This window comes from Babjeviella inositovora (assembly GCF_001661335.1).
Source record: "Babjeviella inositovora NRRL Y-12698 unplaced genomic scaffold BABINscaffold_2, whole genome shotgun sequence".
Taxonomy (NCBI): domain Eukaryota; kingdom Fungi; phylum Ascomycota; class Pichiomycetes; order Serinales; genus Babjeviella; species Babjeviella inositovora.
Window position 1 is genome coordinate 360,346 of NW_017566839.1, and position 20,506 is coordinate 380,851.

A 20,506-nucleotide genomic window follows, 5' to 3' on the forward strand; every position below is an offset into this window, starting at 1 on the left:
ACCCATTTCTAAAACGACAGGCAACCATTTAGACTCGTAGAGTCCGCATGCGGGGTTATCCGAGGTAAGCTGCGGCTTGTTAACGTCTTTCTCCCCCCCCCCCCCCCCCCCCCCCGCAGATCGCTGAACTGGCCTCGGACATCCGCGTGCGTCTTAGGGGGTTAGATTATCTACACGCGAAAATTTGGAACGGTGACAAGTAGCGGCGGTTGCCATAGATAGTGAATGTATCAGAGCGTATATCCCCTTATTCTGATTCTCGAATAACCATTGCCGAATTTTTATATACCTACATTTATATACCTACAATGTCATTTGGAAAGGCTGCGTTGACCCGTCTTATGGGCAAGACCATTTTAATCACCGGTGCTTCGGCCGGCATTGGTGAAGCAACTGCTCGTGAGTTCGCTGCTGCCGCTAACGGTTCCTTGAAACTCATTCTCACTGCCCGCAGAGTAGACAAGTTGGATCTGTTGAGAGACTCATTGCTCGCCGAATACCCGGAATTGAAGGTGTTGGCCTCTAAGTTGGACGTCACAAACTACAAGGACGAAATTCCAGCCTTCATCAAGAGCTTGCCTCAGGAATTCAGTGAAATCGATGTTTTAGTAAATAATGCCGGTTTGGTGCACGGCGTGGACAAGGTTGGCGAGATTAAGCCGTTTGATATTGACGTTCAGTTCAACACCAACGTGTTGGGCTTGATTTCCTTGACCCAGAACGTTTTGGTTGGCATGAAGCAAAGAAACAGGGGTGACATTGTGAACATGGGCTCCATCGCTGGTAGAGATCCATACCCAGGTGGGGCCATCTACTGTGCTACTAAGGCCGCTGTCAGCTCGTTTTCCCATACTTTGAGGAAGGAATTGATTGACACCAGAATCAGGGTGTTTGAAGTGCAACCAGGTGCCGTTGAGACTGAGTTTTCCAAGGTGAGATTCTACGGTGATTCGGACAAGGCTGCGAATGTGTACAAGGGTACCACCCCATTGGATGCCCAGGATATTGCCGAAGTCATTGTTTTTGGCTGCTCCAGAAAGGAAAACACCGTCATTGCGGAGTCCTTGGTTTTCCCATCTCACCAGGCCAGTGCCTCTCACGTCTACCGCAGACCTGAGTAACAGCCAATGGATTAAAATAAAGATATCATAAAAATCATCGAATTTGTAAACTATGGACTTGTGGATTTGAGGAATTTCATTACCTAGCTCACTCATTATGCGGTGAGGTGGTTCGAGATGTGAAGATGTATCGATAGATCTAGACCACCAAACGCTCCAAAAACATTACCACAAACTAAAACATTATACCCTCCCCCAGACCCCTTCAGATTTTAGTATCATAAGATATCCACTGTATATTATCTATGGGAGGCCATCTACTCCATTTCTCACACGTAAGTGGCTCCTTACAAATGTCATTACACGTGACTTCACCCTCTGTCTCAACAAAACTCAACAAGTTGTCTCACGTGAGCTGCACTGCCTCCCGAAGCTTCCTTGCCGTTCTCTAGATAAACTTCTACCAGCATGTGACACGTATTTAGTCGATCTCCCAAAAAAAAAAAGCCATAGATCAAGCGGCCTCGCAGCACTACACAGCGATTTCAAGTATGTGCAGTATTAGCCGGTTCAGTCTGCACTATAAACAATAGAATAAACTTACATACCGTCAGGCCTTAAGAATACCCCTCTCAGCCGAAAATAATCTTTGACCTTACAAGCCCCTCCTACATTTTCACTGTATATTCCTTATCTCTCAAGTCAGTTACTGCTGCTACCACACAATATGAGCGCCACACAAGAAGACGCCCACTTGCGTTCGAGAACCACCAACGTTTCAACCAAGTTCATAGACACTTCGTTCAGCGTATACACCGATGAAGATGATTCGGATTACGCGGAAGGGACTACAACGGTTATTGAAGACGACGACGACGTATCGTCATCCGCTTCCTCTATTATTTCCCATGAGAGCCATCGCACCATTGCCGCCCAGAATGATTCCTCTGATGACTCGCAACTCACGATCGATAACATGGAGCTGCAGAAAGACGAGAACTTGTTGGCCGTTCCACCCCTTGCACACAAGCTTTTGGGCCGCTTGTCGCCCTCTCAGTCCACCACCAACTTGATCCTTGAGTCGCACAAGCGCTTTGGCAAGTTTGTCCACAAGTACGAAGTGCCGCGCAAGGTGTTTCACGTATCTATCGGTTTCATTACGTTATATGTCTACACTCTTGGGGTGCAAGTGCACCACTTGGTGCTTGGTCTCCTGACCGCCTTTGTCACTATCTTATCTACCGACTTGTATCGTTTTAGAAACCCAAAGTTCAACGACTTGTACTGCAAGTTCATGGGATTCCTTATGAGAGAGAAGGAGGTGATGTCGTACAACGGTGTCATCTGGTACTTGCTCGGGTTGGTGCTTGTGTTCATTAAGTGCCCCAAGGACATTTCCGTCATGTCTGTGTTGTTGTTGAGCTGGGCCGATACCTCTGCTTCCACTTTCGGTAGAATGTACGGCCACTTGACCCCTAAGGTGAGTGGTAGCAAGTCTTTGGCGGGTTCGTTTGCTGCTTTCCTCACTGGTGTGCTTTCTGCCTACGTCTTGTATGGTGTGTTCATTCCACGCTTTCCAGAGGTGAACGTCGGCTATGTTATTGAATGGACTGCCGAGACCAGCAAGCTTAACTTGTTCACGTTGAGTCTCTTGAGCGGGTTGGTTGCCAGTGTTAGCGAGGCAATTGACATTTTCGGCTGGGACGATAACTTTACCATCCCTGTTATCAGTGGCTACGTGTTATGGGGTGTTGTCAGCTACTTCAAGGTATGAACATCCATCGCATCGAACTAGACCTTCGATAAGGAACGACTTACAGCACGTTGGATACATTGTGAAAATGTGTAACCTCTTCCAACGCTGTCCCTTCATATTCTTGTAATTACATAGATAAACTAATACATTAATATCACATATGAAATCACAGACGTAACGCACATTTTTCTGTCACGATACGTTTCAGGATCTTGGATATTCGACGCTAGACGTCGTTGAATAAATATTATAGAACGCGGCTCTAATAACATGTGCCCTGTAAATATATGGGTTTAGGTTGGCCAAGCATTTCATACACTACACCTGAAGTGGTGCATGGTAAGTTACCGCGCGCGAGATGCCCTTACTTTTGCCTCTCTTCAATAGCCTCCTGCTTCATAGCCTTGGTGGCATTCACCATGATAATGGCCTGTTTCCCAATCTCTCTCAACTTGGAAATCACCACCTCATTCCCTTTACCAAAGCCGTAAATGTGATACTGCAAGCCGACTTCCTTGCAGAAATCAATCACCATAGGCTGGGCCCGGCGGAAGTTATGTCTTGGCATTCTTGGGAACAAATGGTGGATGGCCTGGAATTGCAAGCCACCGTGGAAGTAGTCAAACCACTCAGGACAGTCCACATCCATCGTGGTTCTCAACTGCCTGCTCACGAAAGACTCCGAACAGCCCAAATCAGAAGTTGACATGGCGAAGTGCGACAAGGTGATCTGGACATGGACCATAGCGGTAGTGAAGTGCGAGATGATGATGTAGACGATACGGTCAGACCAGTTGTCAAGCGACTTGGTGATCACGAGGTAGAAGAACCAGTAGAAGAAGAGTCCCAACCCCAAGATTTCGTAGTATCTGAACATCGCAGCCTTACCCTCGCGTGGGCCCTGGCCAAGCAACAAGTGAGTCCAGGATAACCTGTACAAGTTGAATCTACCAAAACAGAGAAGTGGGTAGTACATGTAGTTCTGGAACGGAATCAACTTCTTGGCAAACCAGTCAAACCACAAGTACTTCTCGTAATACGTAGAGTACACGTTGTTGAAGAGCTTCACACTGACCGCAAAGAAAGGTAAATGCTGGATATCTGGGTCATGTACCGGATCGTTGGGGATTATGTGGTGCACATTGTGGTTACGCTTCCACCACCCGATTGACAACCCCCCGATGAAATCCGCAAGGAAGATCCCCAAGAGGTTATCAAACTGGTAGTTGTGAGTAATCGCGATGTGGCCGGCATCGTGGACAATGAACGGTAACTGTTGCCAGGCAAACCCTAAGAACAAAGCACTGGTCTTGTAGTAGCCCAACTTGAAGAAAGAGGCTGCATACAATAAAGAGGAACCAATACGCACAAATTCCTTGAAATATTCAACGTAGCGACATTGGTAAAAACCCGCATCCAATACCTTCTGGTGTAACTCTCTGTATTTCTCAGACAAGGTTTTCTGTGTCTCGTAGTCAAGTGCCGGAAGTGTCACTACGTCGTGCTTCGTCAACGTGTTGTCGTAATTATTCATCAACACCTGTGGATCGACGATGGTTTGGTTGGACACATCCACCACGGGGAACAACTTTTGTTGCTTATCGAGAGAAACAATGACCTCAGGGGTGAATTTCCGTTCAACCTCGACGGCAGCCTTCCCTAACGGCTTATACATCTTAGCGTCAGGGGGCTGTTCGAACACACCTCCCTGGATTGGTGGTAACATGTTCTCCCAGATGTAATCGATCCGACCCACCTTTCTTCTGGAAAAGGTCAGGACGGTTTCGTCGCAGTGGTAGGCATTCATCTCGTCAGTTGCATCACGGCCGATCAAGTGGAAAATAGCAACATCACCGCCAGGGTGTCTTGAGAGCCAGCTGGTGAGATCCAACACGAGGGAATCGTAGATAATAATAGCTCTCCCCTGAGCGATCATATTTTCAATCTTTTGGCGACTCAATACTGGAGACTTGTAGTGATTGTTTTCAGAAAATGCAGATCCGGATTCCGTGGATGCCATAGAAGCTGACACTTCCTCGGAAGGCATGGTTTGCGTGGTCATGCTCGGAAAGTTTAGTTCGTGGCCGTAAAAGAGGAACGAGTGGTTGTTGCTGAATCTGTAGCCAAAATTGGTGAGCGTGGAAACCGCCGGGTATAATTCCAAACGGGGAGTGAAAGAAATAAAGCGAGACCGCTGAGCACAGGGAAGTATTCAGACGCGAGCATCGGATGTTGCCAGAAAAAGACACGCGCATAGACCTGATGCCGTCCTTTTTTGGTGGTTGGTGCACGAGCAAATTATGCTTTCCGGTTTTACTCCGCCCCTCTATCAGTGCTTCTGTGCATCTGCTCCGTTTGCTCTGGGGTTTTGTATTAGCAATGCGAATTGAAATTATTTCACACTGAATTTCAAGCAAGGTAAAATTGACTTTCAAGCACGGTAAGATCTACTTTCAAGTGCGGTGAGACATATTTTGATATGGAGAAAGCGCTTTTACGCGATCTGAGCCGTAGATTTCGCCCAGTCATCCATCAACTCTCCACCAAGAAAACGTCTAAGGTGCAGAATGTGCGGCTTATGCACTAGTGACAGGATCACAAACCCAAGGCTGGCTATCTGTCAGGGCGTTAATTCACAGTGGGCGGATGGATTTGAGTGACATCACACATTCGTGAAAGTTGAAAACACTTTGCGGATCAGGGAAATTTGCGATGGTGCGTGTGCATCCAGTAGACGATAGTGTATATAAACCGGCGCTAACATCCTGATACACTGGACCTATACCCCGAGGAATACGCAGAGCTCCTGCTTTATCCTTTATTTCCTTTGAACAGAAATCCATCTATTTCGCCTATGGAAGATGCTTAACATTGCCGCAAAAATACTCCTTGCCTTACTCTATCTCAAAGGGGTGCAGGCGGTGGGCATCACCAGTAACGTGGGCGCTTCGTGTCTTTATATTGCAAATAATTTTACGACGTATCCCTTCGATTGCGAAGCTCCCGATATAAATTATGCCTGCCGTTGCTCCGATCCGGCGTTCTTAGGCACCATTCTTGTCTGTATCGATGACGTATCGGATACATACGAAACAATCACCCAGGCCTACAACTACATAATCGACGTGTGTTGTTTGCAAGCAGGAAGGACGTACAAATTCAAAAGCCTTGTCGATATTTTTGAAAATGCCACCCAATACTTGATCCCGAGCCCGGATATTCCCACCTACAAGACCAGAAGTTTGCGATCACCTGTTTACCCTCACACCGCTCGATATAATGATTCCAAGCGGTCTATCGACAGCCTTGTTAGGCATCGCATTCGCGCAACCGTCTACGGGTAATTAAGAACCTTTGTGTTTTTCCGAGATCTGAACTAACATAAACTAGGGCCTGGATGGCGGGTTACTGGGGAGTCATTGTATTGATAGGTGCGATGAACAACATAGGCATCTGGTGCTTACCATATATGCGAATGACTATGAACGGGCTATACCCCCGTTGGGTCCGCCGTAACATAATATCTCCGAAAATACTCGGTAGAAACGTGAATCGACCACGCAGCACCCCATTGGGGCGGTTATTATCGTTTCTTGTAACCATTTTTCCTACCCGGATCCAATCGCTTGCCATAGCGGGGTATTTTGTGCTCTTGACCATTCTTTTATCGGTGGATTACAAATTAGTGATGCCCAATACTGTTTTTGGTCTTGAGTGTATTGAGAGTAACATCTATATTGGCGATCGTGCTGGTATCATTGCCATTACCCAACTCCCTCTAATCTTTGCATTCACGGCTCGCAACAACCTTTTCTCGGTAATTACCGGTTGGCCCTATCGTACCTTCAATATATTCCATCGTTGGATCTCGCGATTCGTGGTGGTGCTAATTTTCCTCCACGCAATTTTCTACTACGATTCCGCGAGGAGAAACGGCGATTATATCCAGCGCTGGGGATTAACGAAATGGCGCTTTGCTCACGTTGGCATCCTTAGTGGGTTCATCCTTGGTATCACCTCGGTATACCCGTTCCGCAACAAATTCTATGAAGCTTTCAAGAGCTGCCACCAGGTGTTCTCCATCTTGTTTATTGTCGGAACCTGGTACCATTGCGTCACGTTGGGATGGATGGAGTTTTTATATGTGACAATTGGCTTATGGGGACTAGACCATATGATTCGCTTCTTCAAAATCATGGTTTCCGGGGGTGTTGTTGCCGCCAACTGCGAGTTAATCATCAGCAAAAGAGATAGTTTTGGGAGCCTTTCGTCCGAGATAGCGGTGGGCCACACGATCAAAGTCACCATCAACCACTCTGGTTATTGGAGACATTATCCCGGGTGTTATGTGTTTGTTTATTTCTTGAAGCCAAATATGTTTTGGCAATCCCACCCATTCACTACCATCGAGCCATCCGTGGTGCAAGCAGCCAATCAGTTGGTACTCTTGATCAGGGTTAAGGAGGGGGTGACTTCACAGCTCTCAGAGTTCCTTTTGTCTCAGCCAGAGTACAAAGCCAAGATTAGTGTGCTTGTAGAAGGACCTTATGGCTCTCCTATCGGCTTCCGGGGCTATCAAAACGCGATTTTTGTGGCTGGTGGGATTGGCATAACCGTAGTATACACCCTCGCCTTGGACCTAGCAAGGCAGCATAAAGCCGAAATTCTTCGGGGGGACGCAAAAGCTTCCGACAGATCTGTCACCTTATACTGGATAACTCCATCCATTGAATCCATTGAATCTTCCGTTGATGAAATAGCAGCAATGTCGGAGATTGGGTGTCTCAACTTGAAGATCTTTATCACACGCCAGCACGGCTTTTCACTTCCTCATAACCGGGGTATTCCCTCTTTTATCGATTTATTAAGTACCAAACCGGAGAAGAACCGTCTCGGTGGGATCCAAAGTGCCACCCTGGAGATGTGCATCCCGTCTTTCGTCCAGGAATCTGGATCGAAAGATTCTATAGTGCTCGATGAGCTTTCTCCTCTGATTTATGCTAATATGTTGTACGGAGAGATTGGCAGCTTCAATGATACCCCTCCCTTTACTCAACACAGAGAAGAGCAGGTGAAAGCCGCCACTCCGAGTGGCAAGGGGTCTTCCCGTGTATCACACACACAAGAATTCAGTTGGGCTGGAACCCCTCCATTAACTCTGTTGAAACCCAGTGACAAGTTACAGTTGTACCACGATATATTGCTTGAGAACCTACCTCGGGTAGAGATCAAATGGGGCGTAAAGCCGTCTATGAAGACCGAGATTGTCGAAAACGTGGGGAAACTTAGTGGAACAACAGCTGTGGTTGCCTGTGGGCCAGATAGGTTGAACTGTGATACCAGGGATGGAACCATAAAGGCCATGCGAGATTCGGGAAATGAAAGGATAGACTACTTTGAGGAGAAGTTGCTATGGTGAAGCGATTTTTAGAAGCGTGAATCAAATATGCATGCTTATCTGGGTACAGTACCTGGTCATATTCACGGCGCAAGCGACTGTGGCTCGGAACTAATTGGGTTTCAATGTGAAGTAAGCCTCAACTCATAAAAGTTTGTATTTCCATTACTCCATTCAAAGTAAGTATGGATAAATAACCTGTTTAAAAGAGAAGCCTCCCACATGACACCAGTTTCTGGCTACAAGGTGTGGCGGATGATTCTCGCATACGCGTGCCGGATGTGCGACACGCATGCACGTCGGCCATTTACCTCCTTGCGATATCAGCCCCGCTTTCGGGCGCGATATCTAGAGGATATATAATCGCATTCCTCCGCACTCGGTGATCACAACAAGGGTACAGCCTAATTTAGACAAACACAGACTCTAGTCTTATATACGATGTCATACGGATCTTCTGCTGCCTCTAGACTTGCAAACAAGGTCGTGTTGATCACCGGAGCCTCCGCTGGTATCGGGGAAGCGACGGCCCAGGAATTTGCCGAAGCCGCTAAGGGCCAAGTCAAATTAATCTTGACGGCCAGAAGAAAGGATAAGTTGGACGCCTTGAAGGACGAATTGACGAAACAGTATCCAAACATCCAGGTCTTGACGGTGGAATTGGACGTTAGTGAGATCTCCACCATTGTCCCGTTTGTGGAGAAATTGCCTGCCGAGTTTAAGGAAATCGATATCTTGGTCAACAATGCGGGTAAAGCGCAAGGTGTGGACAGAGTTGGCGATATTGCAATGGAAGATATTGAGGTTATGATTAACACCAACGTCTTGGGGCTCTTTACGTTAACGCAAGCCGTGGTGCCAGGGATGCAGCAACGAAACCGGGGTGATATCGTCAACTTGGGTTCTATCGCCGGTAGAGATCCGTATCCCGGCGGAGGTATCTACTGTGCCTCTAAGGCTGCGATCAGATCCTTTAGCCACTCGTTGAGAAAGGAGTTGATTAACACGAGGATCAGAGTTTTGGAAATCGATCCGGGCAACGTCGAGACGGACTTTTCCATCAATAGATTTGGGGGCGACATCTCCAAGGCTAAGCTGGTATATGCTGGGACAGAGCCTTTAGTTGCGGTCGATGTTGCCGAACTCGTCTTGTTTGCTTGCACCAGAAAAGAAAACACCGAGATTGCTGAGCAGTTAGTGTTTTCCACTAACCAAGCAAGCGCTTTCCACTTGTTCAAGCAGCAGATTTAAAAGAGGCAAGCAGAGCCTATATATTTATAGGCAGGCAGAGCCTATATATTCGTAGGAAAGCAGAGCTTATATGTTCATAGACAACCTTATCTCTATAAAATGTATTAAGATCTATAATAACCCTACAGGTTTCATGCATACAAGTCCTGCTACGCTGAACCGGACTAGTGGACTCCCCCATTATTCCTCAAGAATCTTCTTTACCAAGCCGTTAAACTCCTCTGGATTGTCCATGTACAAGTTGTGGCCGGCCTTGCTGACCTTGTAGAACTCATTCTTACCTCCACCGTTCATAGTGTTGATTTCGTTCGCAATCATCGCACCGGCCTCACCATTCATCCAGTCGAACTCACCGTAGATCCAGTAGATGTTGCTGATTTTGGCCATCTTGTCCAATCTCCCAAACAACGGGTTTTTAGCCATCACCGCCCCGTTCAACAACTTTGTGATCGCAGTCTCAGAAGTTGACTTGGTCTTGAATAAGTTGTAGGAGTACTGGTTCAACTGAAGAATTTGAAGCAAGTTCGAGGCGCCGCGCCTGGACTTGCTCATGGTGTACTGGGACAACATGCGTGGTCCCAACGGACCGACTAATCTGATCAACGTAAGGAGGGACAAATTGTTGTTCCAGATGTTGACAAACCATGGTGGCATGATTGGGAAACGGCCTAAGAAGCCAAACTCTTTGGGGTTAAGGGTTGGTTTTAATTCCGCAGTGGTGTTCCTAGACAGCGGCGGAGCAAGCAATGCAGGATTCTGAATGGATAAGGGATTCTTTTCGATCCCGACTGGAGACACAAGCAACAACTTCTCGATGTTCTCAGGGTACTTCATCGCGTAGGCGGAGGATAAGTAGCCACCGTAAGAATGGCCCATCAAACAGATCTTGCCCAAGTTTCTCTCTTTTCTCCAGGCTTCCAACGCATCGATGTAGTAGTTTTCAATATCCTGCAACACCGCGGCGGTGCTTTCCACGTACTGCCTACCATGCAGCGGGGAGTTGTAGTGTAATTTATAGCCCTTGATCAACCGGTAGTACTTGTTGTGGACTTTTGTCATCATTGGATCTTCGTAGTTAACAGTTTCCAAATGTGGAGGTTTAACGTATTTTGTAGAAAGCTCGATTTTAGGGTTAGAAGACCCGCCAAACCCTAACCAGTCCAACGCGTGGATCTTCACGTTCCGGTTGGATTCGAGGAGGCCCTTGAAGTTGCGGTGGTAGCAGCCCAACCCAGCACCGAAGCCATGGAGCATGACCAAGTTCGTCGGCAACGCCTTGGCGTCGGCAGTTTCCATATTCTCAAAGCAAACCTCGTTGATGTGTTCGGTGTGGTCGTATATGGGCACCTGCAAGCTCTGCACCTTAATGCTAGGATTGTCCACTTTCTCTAAAGTTATATTCTTGGAATTACTACCAACAACCTTGTACTGAGACTTTCCCAATGATTCGTGGATGAATTCATTCTGAAACGCCACCAAAGAGTTAGGCATCAAGCCAGCTAACCAAATTCTGAGCGATTCCACCACACCCAAAGCCCTGGGAACATTGATCGTGGACTGGGGGGTAGCGACAGGCAACACCTTTGCGTTCACTTGGATATCAATGCCTTTGCCGAACTTTTCCTGGAGGACGGAGGAGTCCATCACAGAGTGCGCGGCGGTGTCTTTGGTTGGCACGTTATTTTGGAAACGTCTGATAGATAGGAGGTTGGTGGAATGTAACCGATACGTCGGGAGTCTCTCTCTGGCTACATATAACATCCTTAAGGTGCTCAGGAGTGGATATAGGGCTGCTATGCTAAGCAAGGGGAATGGCCCAACTGGGTAGATCGGCTATATATAAAGATAGCTTCCCTGAGTTGTCGTTTCTTTTTTCACGCATTAACTAGCATGCAGGTGGACCTAGAGATACGCTACCGGACGCTACTTAAGGTTTGAACAAGCGCGGACCGTTTATTCAACGCAGACAATTATCCGACCGGTCATCAAGACGGCATATCTCACATAACCGCCCACTCTGTCGATCGAACAAGGTTTCGCTATCAAGGGAAGATACAATACGGATAAAAGAGATCTTATAGTTCCTCGGGGTCATCACTATATGCGGATAGGAGGGCTAAACAATCATAAGGCACACACAGTCGTGTAGCCGCACATGCTACTTCTCGCTTCCGGCCCGGAGCTATCTGTCCGAACGCCGAAGATCGCAAAACGAGTATCATTGATACCAGCATGATTTCAGTTCAGATATGTATTAGTTACATATCTGAACTACAACAATCTTAATTGTAAATTTATTTTCACATCCTCGAGGGTTACTATATCTGAATCATTTTGAGTCTTTATGAGTATTTGTTGTCAGCAAATGGCTTTCTCCGCATATATTTACTGGTCGGCGTGCAGAAGCAAAGTTTTGGGTGCATGTGATAGTAATATCATCATGTGACATACACGTGGGGTTACCTAGGGTTTATAACGCAGGATATATTTTAAGTCACGCCGGACTGACTTTGGGTTACGAGTCTCATACTGCGTAAATCATGCTTTATCTGCGTACATCTCTTCCCATGGGGGTGAGAAACTTCATTGTCCAGTTCCATGCACCTCCCCCTTGCACCTTCTCTCCCTTTCTATTCCGCCTAATCGCTAAGATTCATCGCTTTCACCATCACTGAGGTCGTGGACGCCGAATCCCCCCTGTTGACTGCGAAAATTTGTGCCGGACATACTGTCTGTGCGGGCTAGTGATTTCCTGCACCAAGCACGAAAAATTCTTACTCCCCACTTACAGTGAGGGCTGGGTGTGTCTACTGCTGCTACTCTGTGCGTAGACACACTGCCAGAACGTGGTGGTTGAAAATTCACCTTATTGAAATACTGTTTAACATAATAACACACGTTCGGATTTTCTCATATTGTATAGGAATATCATTAAGTCAAGAGTAAGTCATTGTCCTACTACTCGTGAAGTTGATAATGTGAAGGAATGGAAACTGGGAATTGAAGATGCGACAAGTGAAAAAAAACCCTTCGTGAATGAGACCACCAAGAGCGCAGACAAGAGGCTCTATGAGGGACTTTACAAGCCAGGCGAAAGGAAGCCGAGCTGCAAGGGTTTATGGAAGGTACCTCTTCCCGTTCTAGTTTCAGTCATGGATGAGAAAAATCTTCCATAAATTACACCAAAGACATTGGCCCCCAACGGGCCCGCCCCAGGAATGTTGAACCTGACCAAACCAAAAACACGTTTTTGATTCTCCCAGTCCCATGCTCTTCTGATTATCAACCTGTCACGATATTGCAGACCCAAATACTAACATTATAGTGTCTCGCTTAAACGAATACCAAGTCATCGGTCGTCGTCTCCCTACCGAGACTGTCCCTGAACCAAAGTTGTACAGAATGAGAATCTTTGCTCCAAACACCGTTGTTGCTAAGTCTCGTTACTGGTACTTCTTGCAGAAGTTGCACAAGGTCAAGAAGGCTTCTGGTGAAATCATCTCTGTCAACACCATCGCCGAAGCTCACCCAACCAGAGTCAAGAACTTCGGTATCTGGATCAGATACGACTCCAGATCTGGTACCCACAACATGTACAAGGAATACAGAGACGTCTCTAGAGTCGGTGCTGTTGAATACATGTACCAGGACTTGGCTGCTAGACACAGAACTAGATTCAGATCCATCCACATCTTGAAGGTTGTTGAGTTGGAAAAGACTGACGATGTCAAGAGACAATACGTTAAGCAGTTCCTTTCCAAGGACCTTAAGTTCCCATTGCCACACAGAATTCCAAAGTCCAAGGCTATCTTCTCTCCAAAGAGACCAACTACCTTCTACTAAGTTATATAACCTCTTAACTCTGTTATTTGTGTATAATGTCGTTTTCGCGATTGGTTTAATATTATTGCCCTCCGTTTAAACTCAGTTTTACCTTTTTACCTGTTTGTAGTTTATAGAATTTTTAGTCGCTGAACCTTTGGGCGGAATGAAATTTTCATCTCGTCTGTGAGTGCTTGAAATATTGAAAGCGAGTTAAAATTCGGACATTGATTCTGGGGTTATGACAGTATCAAAGCAATGCTTGACTAGAGTATCAGTTTTAATTTCTATAAATATATACTATATATTTAACTTGAAAACTTGAAATCGGCCTATATACGTGCAGTGCAGAAAGTTAACCCAAGTTAACTCTCCTTTATATAAGCAAGCTAGTTCCCGTATAAACATAGAGTAGAATTTGCATCGCCGGATATACGTACACGCCTACACCCCTAGCTTATTCTATAACCACGATTGAATTAAATCCAGATTCTGCCATATCCCAGAATTATCTGAACACTGATAACTGCGATCTTATCTTGCCTTTCTGGTAAAACATAACCTGGATGCCCACCAACCTGGTAAGGTCATTTGGCTGCATAGCCTTTATCAACGGCCGTACGTCATGCAGTCCCTCCGACATATAGGAAACCACTTGCTATACAAGGTATTTTCTAAGTATAAAACTTGCGTACCCCATAACTTCCGATCATTTCCACACCACCGTTACTATGTCGACAACTAACAGCCCCGAAGATACAACGTCTAAGTGGTACAAATGCAGCATTTACTTCCCGTACGTTACTAGTGCCATCATCGCTGCGTCCATTATCCCAGTCTTTCTTCCGCAGCTCCTCTTAAGGCCCCATTCGGGCGAGTTGAAACCGCCTGACAGCCATGGAAGGGATCCGATCGGAATGTCTAGACCAGTCAACCCAACTTTCTATCTCTTGAACATTATTGTCATTTTCAATGCACTGTTATCACACAATATGCAGGGGTTCATACAAGCATATTTCCCTCTGCCGGTGTTTTACGGTGCACTTGGCTTCCAGGTACTATTGATGTTTATTCTGCCGTTCCTCTCCTATTCTCAGCTGCACCTGTATCTTATCTGTTCCATAGTGGTGATGCAGTTCTTCACAAGTATCTGTGTATATTTCTTCAAACACGAAGCCTTGCACAAGATAATTGATGCTTTGCGGTTAGAGTACGTGCTCTCCCATATTCCTGAATACTGGGATGCCCGGGATACGGATGGTAGCCTAAGTGAGCCAGCAAGCCCTGACACAAACATGATTATGACAGCGATTCAGAAGAACGGTAACACCCAAATTAAAAAGTGCGTGTTATTACTCTGCTTAGCAAAAGTTAATGTGGTGGTTTATTCATTTTGCTCTCAGGTATTCTCGTGGGAGTTATTGAACACCTTTCGCTGGATGAATGAGTCCTCGATTCAAAACTCCCCTTCGTCGGTGTGGTGGGTTTTATGGGGTATCATGGTTGGGTTGCATATGGTGGGGATCTACTTTTTAGTCCTTGGGGTGTCATACCCTCGCCTACTTAAATTCACCGAGACTGAAAACCGCGAGGGGTTGAGATGGCTAAACATTACAATGGGCTTTATGGTGCTCAACGACATTTTGTTATTCGGCACCACGGCCTACTTCCACTAGTTGTGGACAGAATTTGCTACAGATTGATGTATCAGTTATTGTGCCTAATTAAACAAATAATTCTAAACCTCCTTTTATGATACGCTGGGCAACCTTTACCCTGGGGTGTGTATGTAGTTTACCTGATTATGACGATTGATGAATCAGTGACCGTTATTTAGCAAGCGTGCTCGCCATTCCTAGGTTTACCCGGTCCGCCAAGCTCTTGAATCAGATGAACATCGTATTTCTCTCTTAATATCTAGAGCAAGTGTTAATAATTAGTTATTGAGTTAAACTTGAAAAGAATGGCACATCGGTCCTACACTTCGCCTTGACGTCACATGCCGCACGTTATCAGCGTATTATAGCCGCATGAACGGAGTACAATCTACTTTTTCGAACCTTTCCAGTTTCACTAGAGCTGGAGGGAGGATAAAATTACCCCTTGTTTCGGAATTCTATAGTCTTATTCCTAGAATATTGGTTAATTTCACAGTTTCTAATGTTTACAATATCTCCAAGCGACGCAGAAAACGACAAGTCGCGGTGGTACAAGTGCGGCATGTATCACCCGTAAGTCACCAGCACTATCCTCACAGTCTGTACGATCCCGGTATTCCTTTCACTGATCCGTCTGATAATCCATCACGATGTGACGATATCCCCAGATAGCTTTGATAGTCATCATATGGTACTTGGTAAGCTGACCAGCCTGGCATTATACCTCAATATTTTTGCCCTCATCAATGCATTGTTATCTTATAACATGCAGGGATTTATCAAGAGCTTCTTCCCTCTGCCGATTTTCTACGCAACGTTGGCCCTCAAAATAGGACTGATGGTTGCCTATCCATTCTTTACCGCCATATCCAATCAGTATTTAAAGTATTTTGCTTTCGCATCGGTTTTGTCTCTGCTTTGTTATGCAATCAACGAGTACTTCCGCTCATCAGAGGAGTTGCACAAATCATTGGATTCTTTGCAATTAGACTACGCACTCTCTCATATCCCCGGATAGTGGGAAACTCGGGATACTGAAGGAAGTCTTACCGAGTCAGTTAGCATCATCACTGACAAGAACATGGATACAAAACAGGAGAACGAGATTTCCGAAATCAAGAAGTGCATTTTGTTGATTTATCTCACAAGGGCGAGTGCTTTCGGATATATGACCATTTCCCTAGTCTTATTAGACCGGCTGAACATTCTAACTTGGTTGGAAAGGACAGTCGAGACTGACACCGGTGGGTGGTGGGCCATTTGGGATGGTTTAAGCTGCATGTACATCTTGGATACATACTCGCTCATATGGGGACTGTGGTTCCCTCCACTTCTTAAATTCGCGGAGACTGAAAACCACAAAGGGATGAGATGGTTAAACATTACGATGTGTTTTATGATGTTCAACGAAATTTTGTCATTCGCGGTCACGTCTGGGCTGAAGTAGCGTCTGCAGCTCTGAGCTCTGGTTTACCGTGCTGCGCCAAACTTTCAAGGTACAATGCTAGGTTGTGAGTATTAACCTACTGTTATCTATATATTACGAATGACATTCTCCTGGAAAAACCCACTTTGGTGTACCTGGAGGTATAACAAATGATTACCTCATCCCCCATTTTCACTTACCATATACTTGCCCAGCCGGTAGGGTTTCATCGATTCTCAGGACAATGGAGTGCCAGCATAAGTCTGGGTTAAGGATGGAAAATACTGGATTACTTCTAAACGCTTATGTGCGTTCAATAATTTGTGGGATTGGGCCGGGATATACGTTCTAGTGGGGGAGAATGTCTTGACTGACCTTTATAGCCCAAATTTTTCAGACATCTCGATAGTAAGATTTAGTCAATATTTTATTGTCTTAGAGATGCTAAGACATCTGAATACCGCTTATAGCAAACGAGTAGCATTACCATCCGTGCCTTAGGCTTTAAGTTGATCCTTGTGGAAAGGCCGAAGCATTGATTATATATCAAATAATCACATACAAAGTCTAAGAAAATTAAGAATATGTGACACAATTCGCTCTTTCGAGGCTCCTTAAATCTAGTACATGGAAGCGCCCAGACTGCATATCACCCTGGCGGATGAGTAAATCCTGTTTTAGTAGTGCGCGCCCGGACTCCCGGTTAATCTGTGGCCGGTAAATTCTTATCTTCGTACTTATCAAAAGCTGTGTACACCATCACATTTGCCCTGCCTTGTACTCACAAAATTTGCTAGATTTTATTCAGTGACACCATCTAGCTACTTTTGATTCCAGCTTTTCACTTATAACCATGGGTATCTGCCTATCTTGCTTGCGTCCCGAGGAGGATGAAGAAAACCCACAATTGGGCGAACGGACGCCGTTGCTCGGGCAGAATACCTTGAAACAGGAAGAGATCGCAGCTGAGAACCGACAGAAGGAGCTCGACACGATTGTGAGCGACTTGACTGAGTATGTACCATCCATAACTCTCTGTGAGATTCAATACTAACAGTACAGAAACTTAATCGACGTCACCACGTTCTTGCAGGCGCCAGACGAGGGCGAGGTCGAAGAAACAGGAGCTGAAGAGGAAGCCGAACTGCAGCACGAGGCACCAAAGCAGTTACCGTTCACCTTGATGACCGAGGACCACAAGCGCTCGTTACGCCAGATTAGTCAGGAAGTATCGACGATATTGGAACGGGAATTGACAGTAAACAGTGTTGGTGCGTTGGTCCTTGATTTTGGGGCTGACTAAGCAGTGATGGCAACAACCGTTCGCAGAACAATCTACACTCAGCAAATAACCCCGAGACACTACCTCCAGGGAAGGGCTGCTGTCAGTCATTTCCATCGGGAGACCGAGTGCCTACAAAAAACGAGGTTGTACAATACGACTAAGAGAATACGCAGGGTGATATCGCGTAGCTGAAAATTATGGGGCTTAGGGTCTAATTGAAGTAACTAATTTAATGGGGCACGTAGATACGGCGTTGGTAGAACAAGCCAAAGTAGGAACAAAGTACTGTATTCATAAAGACAAATGGACTTAAGTCCGCCATAAACTGCTATTATCAATAGCTTTTAATTCAAATATCAAGACACCGGCCGTTTACATCTCGGCATACAGAATTTGCAAACGTATCTGGCTTGGTACAGCTATAGTGGCCTGCTTTTACCCACACATGCCCTCTCTAGGTCAGTTTTCCTCTAAAGCATTGCATCTTATACCTGTTATCATATAAAATCACAAGCTACCAAGCCCGAGAAAGAGCTACTTTATCAGACCATCCAGCAGCGCCTAGAAATGGTGACTGGCCAAATGCGGTAATGTCCCGATTGAGCATTTGCAGTTCTCGGAAAAAAACCATCGCGCTCTCGCGCCCAACTACAAAACAAACACTTCAACATCCGACAAACACGTCTGTGAAAAACAAAAACTCTACACAATGCCGCCAAAGAGAAAATCACTTGAGGCGCCGGACAACACAGGCAAGAAGGCCAAACTCGAAGATGATTTGGCCGAATTCTGCCGTGCCACGGTGGAATTTATCACTGACTACACGCCGGAGGGCAGCGAAGAGAACATTGCCACGGACTTTTTGAAGCTCCCATCGCGCAAGGTGTACCCGGAGTACTACGACATTATCGAGCAGCCAATCTCGCTCCACGAAATAGCTAAAAAAGTGAGCAAGGGCGAGTACCGTTCGGTTGACGACTTCTTGCAAGATTTCAAGTTGTTGTCCTCCAACTGCGACACTTTCAACGACCCGTCTGCGGCGATCGCACAGGATGCGCAGGAGATCTACAGACTTGTGGCGGAAAAGGTTGCGCAGTTCCAGGAAGCCAGGGTCGAAGCGGCCCCGAAGACTCCAAAACTTATCTTGAAGCAGAAGGTAAAGGAGGAAGCCGTGCTAATCACCAAATCGACGTTCGTGAATGCAATAACCAAGGTTGTGGATGATTTAATCGGGCTCCGGGTGCCGAAAAGAGGCATCATCTCGGATGCGTTTTTGGATGTGCCGTCGAAAGAGGCATACCCCGATTACCACAGCGTGATCGCGCAGCCACGCGCATTTAACTATGTGCGCGCGAAGATCGCAGCGGACGAGTACACGAGTCTCCGCGCGTTTGAGGAGGACTTGGAATTGATGTGGCAGAATGCCAAGAGCTACAATGCGGACGACAGCATCATTTTCCGCGATGCGGGGATTTTGGAGCGTTCGTGCAACAAGAAACTCGAGAAGTTGAAGCGCGACTTTGACCCCGAAAAGAACTACTTGGAGGTTGCGGACGAGGAGGAGAAGGTTGGCTTGAAGTTAAAGATTGCCATGAAGCCCGAGGCGACGCCGGCCAAGCGTGGTAGACCCAGAAAGGATGGCACAGTGAAGCTGGAGGGCGAGACCGAGGTGCCAGAGGAGCTCAAGGAAGAGCCAGAACCTGAGCCTGAGGTGGAGGAGCCCGAGCCAGTCAGCCCATTCCCCCCTGGGTTTGCCCTCCGCAGCGACAAGCAGCCCCAGGTCAAGGAAGCCTTCATTCAGGAGCTCTCTGTGGCGTCATCCAAGGTGGCGCGTATGCAATTGCTTCAGCCCAACGTGCCCGTGGTTGGTGCGTTAAATGACTACTTCGAGTTCCGCTTCACCGCCAGTGCGGCCAAGACCAGCAACTACTCGTTCTCGCTTCCGGAAAACGCGTCATCCATCTCCATCGTAGCCACACTCAATAGCTCACTCGCGAAGCGTGAATACACGCACGTGCTCTTGGTGAACAATGAGAAGGTGGTGCCGTCACCGTCAGCCCACTATGCGGACGAGGACGACAAGGCGTTGAGTTCGCGCTTTGAACTCAAATTGGCCTTGGGGTTGAACCAGGTCCAGTTTTGCGTGCAAGCACTGCCCGTTGTGGCTGTCGACCTGAATGGTAAATTGCCGAGTCGCACTACCATCAGCAATTTGCTGCCGGAGATCGAACGTAAGACGTTATGGGTGAGCGTGTCCCATTAAGCGACTGGAGGTGAGGTAATGATGGGGACTTGTGTGTTCGAGTGCCATCGAGCTTGAATAATTAATACTTCTAGAAAAAGTTATTGTAAATGTGATTAAGGCTAGTGGGAGTGATTCGAGAAGGCTCGGATAAGGCTGTAGTATGAAATAGCGTGATACCCATAAGCCCAGATCTGGTGTAGATTAGCATAACATACTCTTTACGTTTTTGCGCGTCCTACATCACTCCGTGCCATTGGGCAACCCGATCCACTTATATTTTTCGTTTCGGCGGTACATATTTCTGAGCTTTCGAAATTTTGTATTTACTCAATAGAGTTAAGATAGCTCCATACAGAGTCATCCAGCCCTGAGTCAGCCAGAGGAATATAATTGCCTGAGACAATGACTGTGGGACGTTGACCTGTAAGCCGCACCAGTGTTATGTAGTAGTGCCCTCACCGCCTTGTGATCGGTGCGTCGCAGAGGACAGCGCCATCGATAGCTCAGGATTGCTGATTAAAACACTCGCACGCTACTCACCACCCCATCGCAATTGCTTTCCCACACAACTAAAATGGTACGTGTGATGGGATCTTAGATCACC

The 20,506-nt window shown here is 46.5% G+C and overlaps 10 protein-coding genes across 10 annotated transcripts; 8 read left to right on the forward strand and 2 right to left on the reverse strand.

Annotated features, from left to right (window-relative positions):
* Nucleotides 1-340: 340 nt before the first annotated feature.
* Nucleotides 341-1,532, forward strand: BABINDRAFT_159834 (uncharacterized protein; the record flags this gene model as incomplete). The annotated part of the gene is made up of 1 exon (XM_019127908.1): nucleotides 341-1,532. A coding segment is annotated over one exon (781 nt), but the record flags the coding sequence as incomplete, so codon positions are not given.
* A 14-nt stretch (nucleotides 1,533-1,546) lies between these two features.
* On the forward strand, nucleotides 1,547-2,986 carry BABINDRAFT_159835 (diacylglycerol kinase). The gene has a single exon (XM_019127909.1). It carries the CDS (start codon nucleotides 1,789-1,791, stop codon nucleotides 2,833-2,835), a length of 1,047 nt encoding a protein of 348 aa, XP_018986889.1. The 5' UTR covers nucleotides 1,547-1,788; the 3' UTR covers nucleotides 2,836-2,986.
* Nucleotides 2,987-3,066: 80 nt separating this feature from the next.
* On the reverse strand, nucleotides 3,067-4,956 carry SLD1 (Sld1p). The gene has a single exon (XM_019127910.1). The coding sequence runs from the start codon at nucleotides 4,862-4,864 to the stop codon at nucleotides 3,182-3,184; it is 1,683 nt and encodes a 560-aa protein (XP_018986890.1). The 5' UTR covers nucleotides 4,865-4,956; the 3' UTR covers nucleotides 3,067-3,181.
* Nucleotides 4,957-6,180: 1,224 nt separating this feature from the next.
* BABINDRAFT_159838 (ferric reductase family protein) lies at nucleotides 6,181-8,380 on the forward strand. Its single transcript, XM_019127911.1, has one exon. The coding sequence runs from the start codon at nucleotides 6,506-6,508 to the stop codon at nucleotides 8,234-8,236; it is 1,731 nt and encodes a 576-aa protein (XP_018986891.1). The 5' UTR covers nucleotides 6,181-6,505; the 3' UTR covers nucleotides 8,237-8,380.
* Nucleotides 8,381-8,593: 213 nt separating this feature from the next.
* On the forward strand, nucleotides 8,594-9,903 carry BABINDRAFT_159839 (uncharacterized protein). Its single transcript, XM_019127912.1, has one exon. The coding sequence runs from the start codon at nucleotides 8,657-8,659 to the stop codon at nucleotides 9,464-9,466; it is 810 nt and encodes a 269-aa protein (XP_018986892.1). The 5' UTR covers nucleotides 8,594-8,656; the 3' UTR covers nucleotides 9,467-9,903.
* BABINDRAFT_159840 (uncharacterized protein) lies at nucleotides 9,564-11,247 on the reverse strand. The gene has a single exon (XM_019127913.1). It carries the CDS (start codon nucleotides 11,225-11,227, stop codon nucleotides 9,647-9,649), a length of 1,581 nt encoding a protein of 526 aa, XP_018986893.1. The 5' UTR covers nucleotides 11,228-11,247; the 3' UTR covers nucleotides 9,564-9,646.
* A 1,010-nt stretch (nucleotides 11,248-12,257) lies between these two features.
* RPL20B (60S ribosomal protein eL20) lies at nucleotides 12,258-13,309 on the forward strand (the record flags this gene model as incomplete). Its single annotated transcript, XM_019132292.1, has 2 exons — nucleotides 12,258-12,408; nucleotides 12,792-13,309. Coding segments are annotated over exons 1-2 (519 nt in total). The 5' UTR covers nucleotides 12,258-12,407.
* Nucleotides 13,310-13,720: 411 nt separating this feature from the next.
* On the forward strand, nucleotides 13,721-15,265 carry BABINDRAFT_159842 (uncharacterized protein). Its single transcript, XM_019127914.1, has one exon. The coding sequence runs from the start codon at nucleotides 14,020-14,022 to the stop codon at nucleotides 14,962-14,964; it is 945 nt and encodes a 314-aa protein (XP_018986895.1). The 5' UTR covers nucleotides 13,721-14,019; the 3' UTR covers nucleotides 14,965-15,265.
* A 1,960-nt stretch (nucleotides 15,266-17,225) lies between these two features.
* BABINDRAFT_11695 (uncharacterized protein) lies at nucleotides 17,226-17,908 on the forward strand (the record flags this gene model as incomplete). Its single annotated transcript, XM_019126888.1, has 2 exons — nucleotides 17,226-17,386; nucleotides 17,435-17,908. The coding sequence occupies 2 exons, from the start codon at nucleotides 17,226-17,228 to the stop codon at nucleotides 17,673-17,675; spliced, it is 402 nt and encodes a 133-aa protein (XP_018986896.1). The 3' UTR covers nucleotides 17,676-17,908.
* A 399-nt stretch (nucleotides 17,909-18,307) lies between these two features.
* Nucleotides 18,308-20,033, forward strand: BABINDRAFT_159844 (uncharacterized protein). Its single transcript, XM_019127915.1, has one exon. The coding sequence runs from the start codon at nucleotides 18,367-18,369 to the stop codon at nucleotides 19,918-19,920; it is 1,554 nt and encodes a 517-aa protein (XP_018986897.1). The 5' UTR covers nucleotides 18,308-18,366; the 3' UTR covers nucleotides 19,921-20,033.
* Nucleotides 20,034-20,506: the final 473 nt, after the last annotated feature.

Excerpts from the sequence above, each read along its gene's own strand:
- BABINDRAFT_159835 (XM_019127909.1), top strand. The coding sequence starts at position 1,789 with ATGAGCGCCACACAAGAAGACGCCCACTTGCGTTCGAGAACCACCAAC.
- SLD1 (XM_019127910.1), bottom strand. The coding sequence starts at position 4,864 with ATGCCTTCCGAGGAAGTGTCAGCTTCTATGGCATCCACGGAATCCGGA.
- BABINDRAFT_159838 (XM_019127911.1), top strand. The coding sequence starts at position 6,506 with ATGCCCAATACTGTTTTTGGTCTTGAGTGTATTGAGAGTAACATCTAT.
- BABINDRAFT_159839 (XM_019127912.1), top strand. The coding sequence starts at position 8,657 with ATGTCATACGGATCTTCTGCTGCCTCTAGACTTGCAAACAAGGTCGTG.
- BABINDRAFT_159840 (XM_019127913.1), bottom strand. The coding sequence starts at position 11,227 with ATGTTATATGTAGCCAGAGAGAGACTCCCGACGTATCGGTTACATTCC.
- BABINDRAFT_159842 (XM_019127914.1), top strand. The coding sequence starts at position 14,020 with ATGTCGACAACTAACAGCCCCGAAGATACAACGTCTAAGTGGTACAAA.
- BABINDRAFT_159844 (XM_019127915.1), top strand. The coding sequence starts at position 18,367 with ATGCCGCCAAAGAGAAAATCACTTGAGGCGCCGGACAACACAGGCAAG.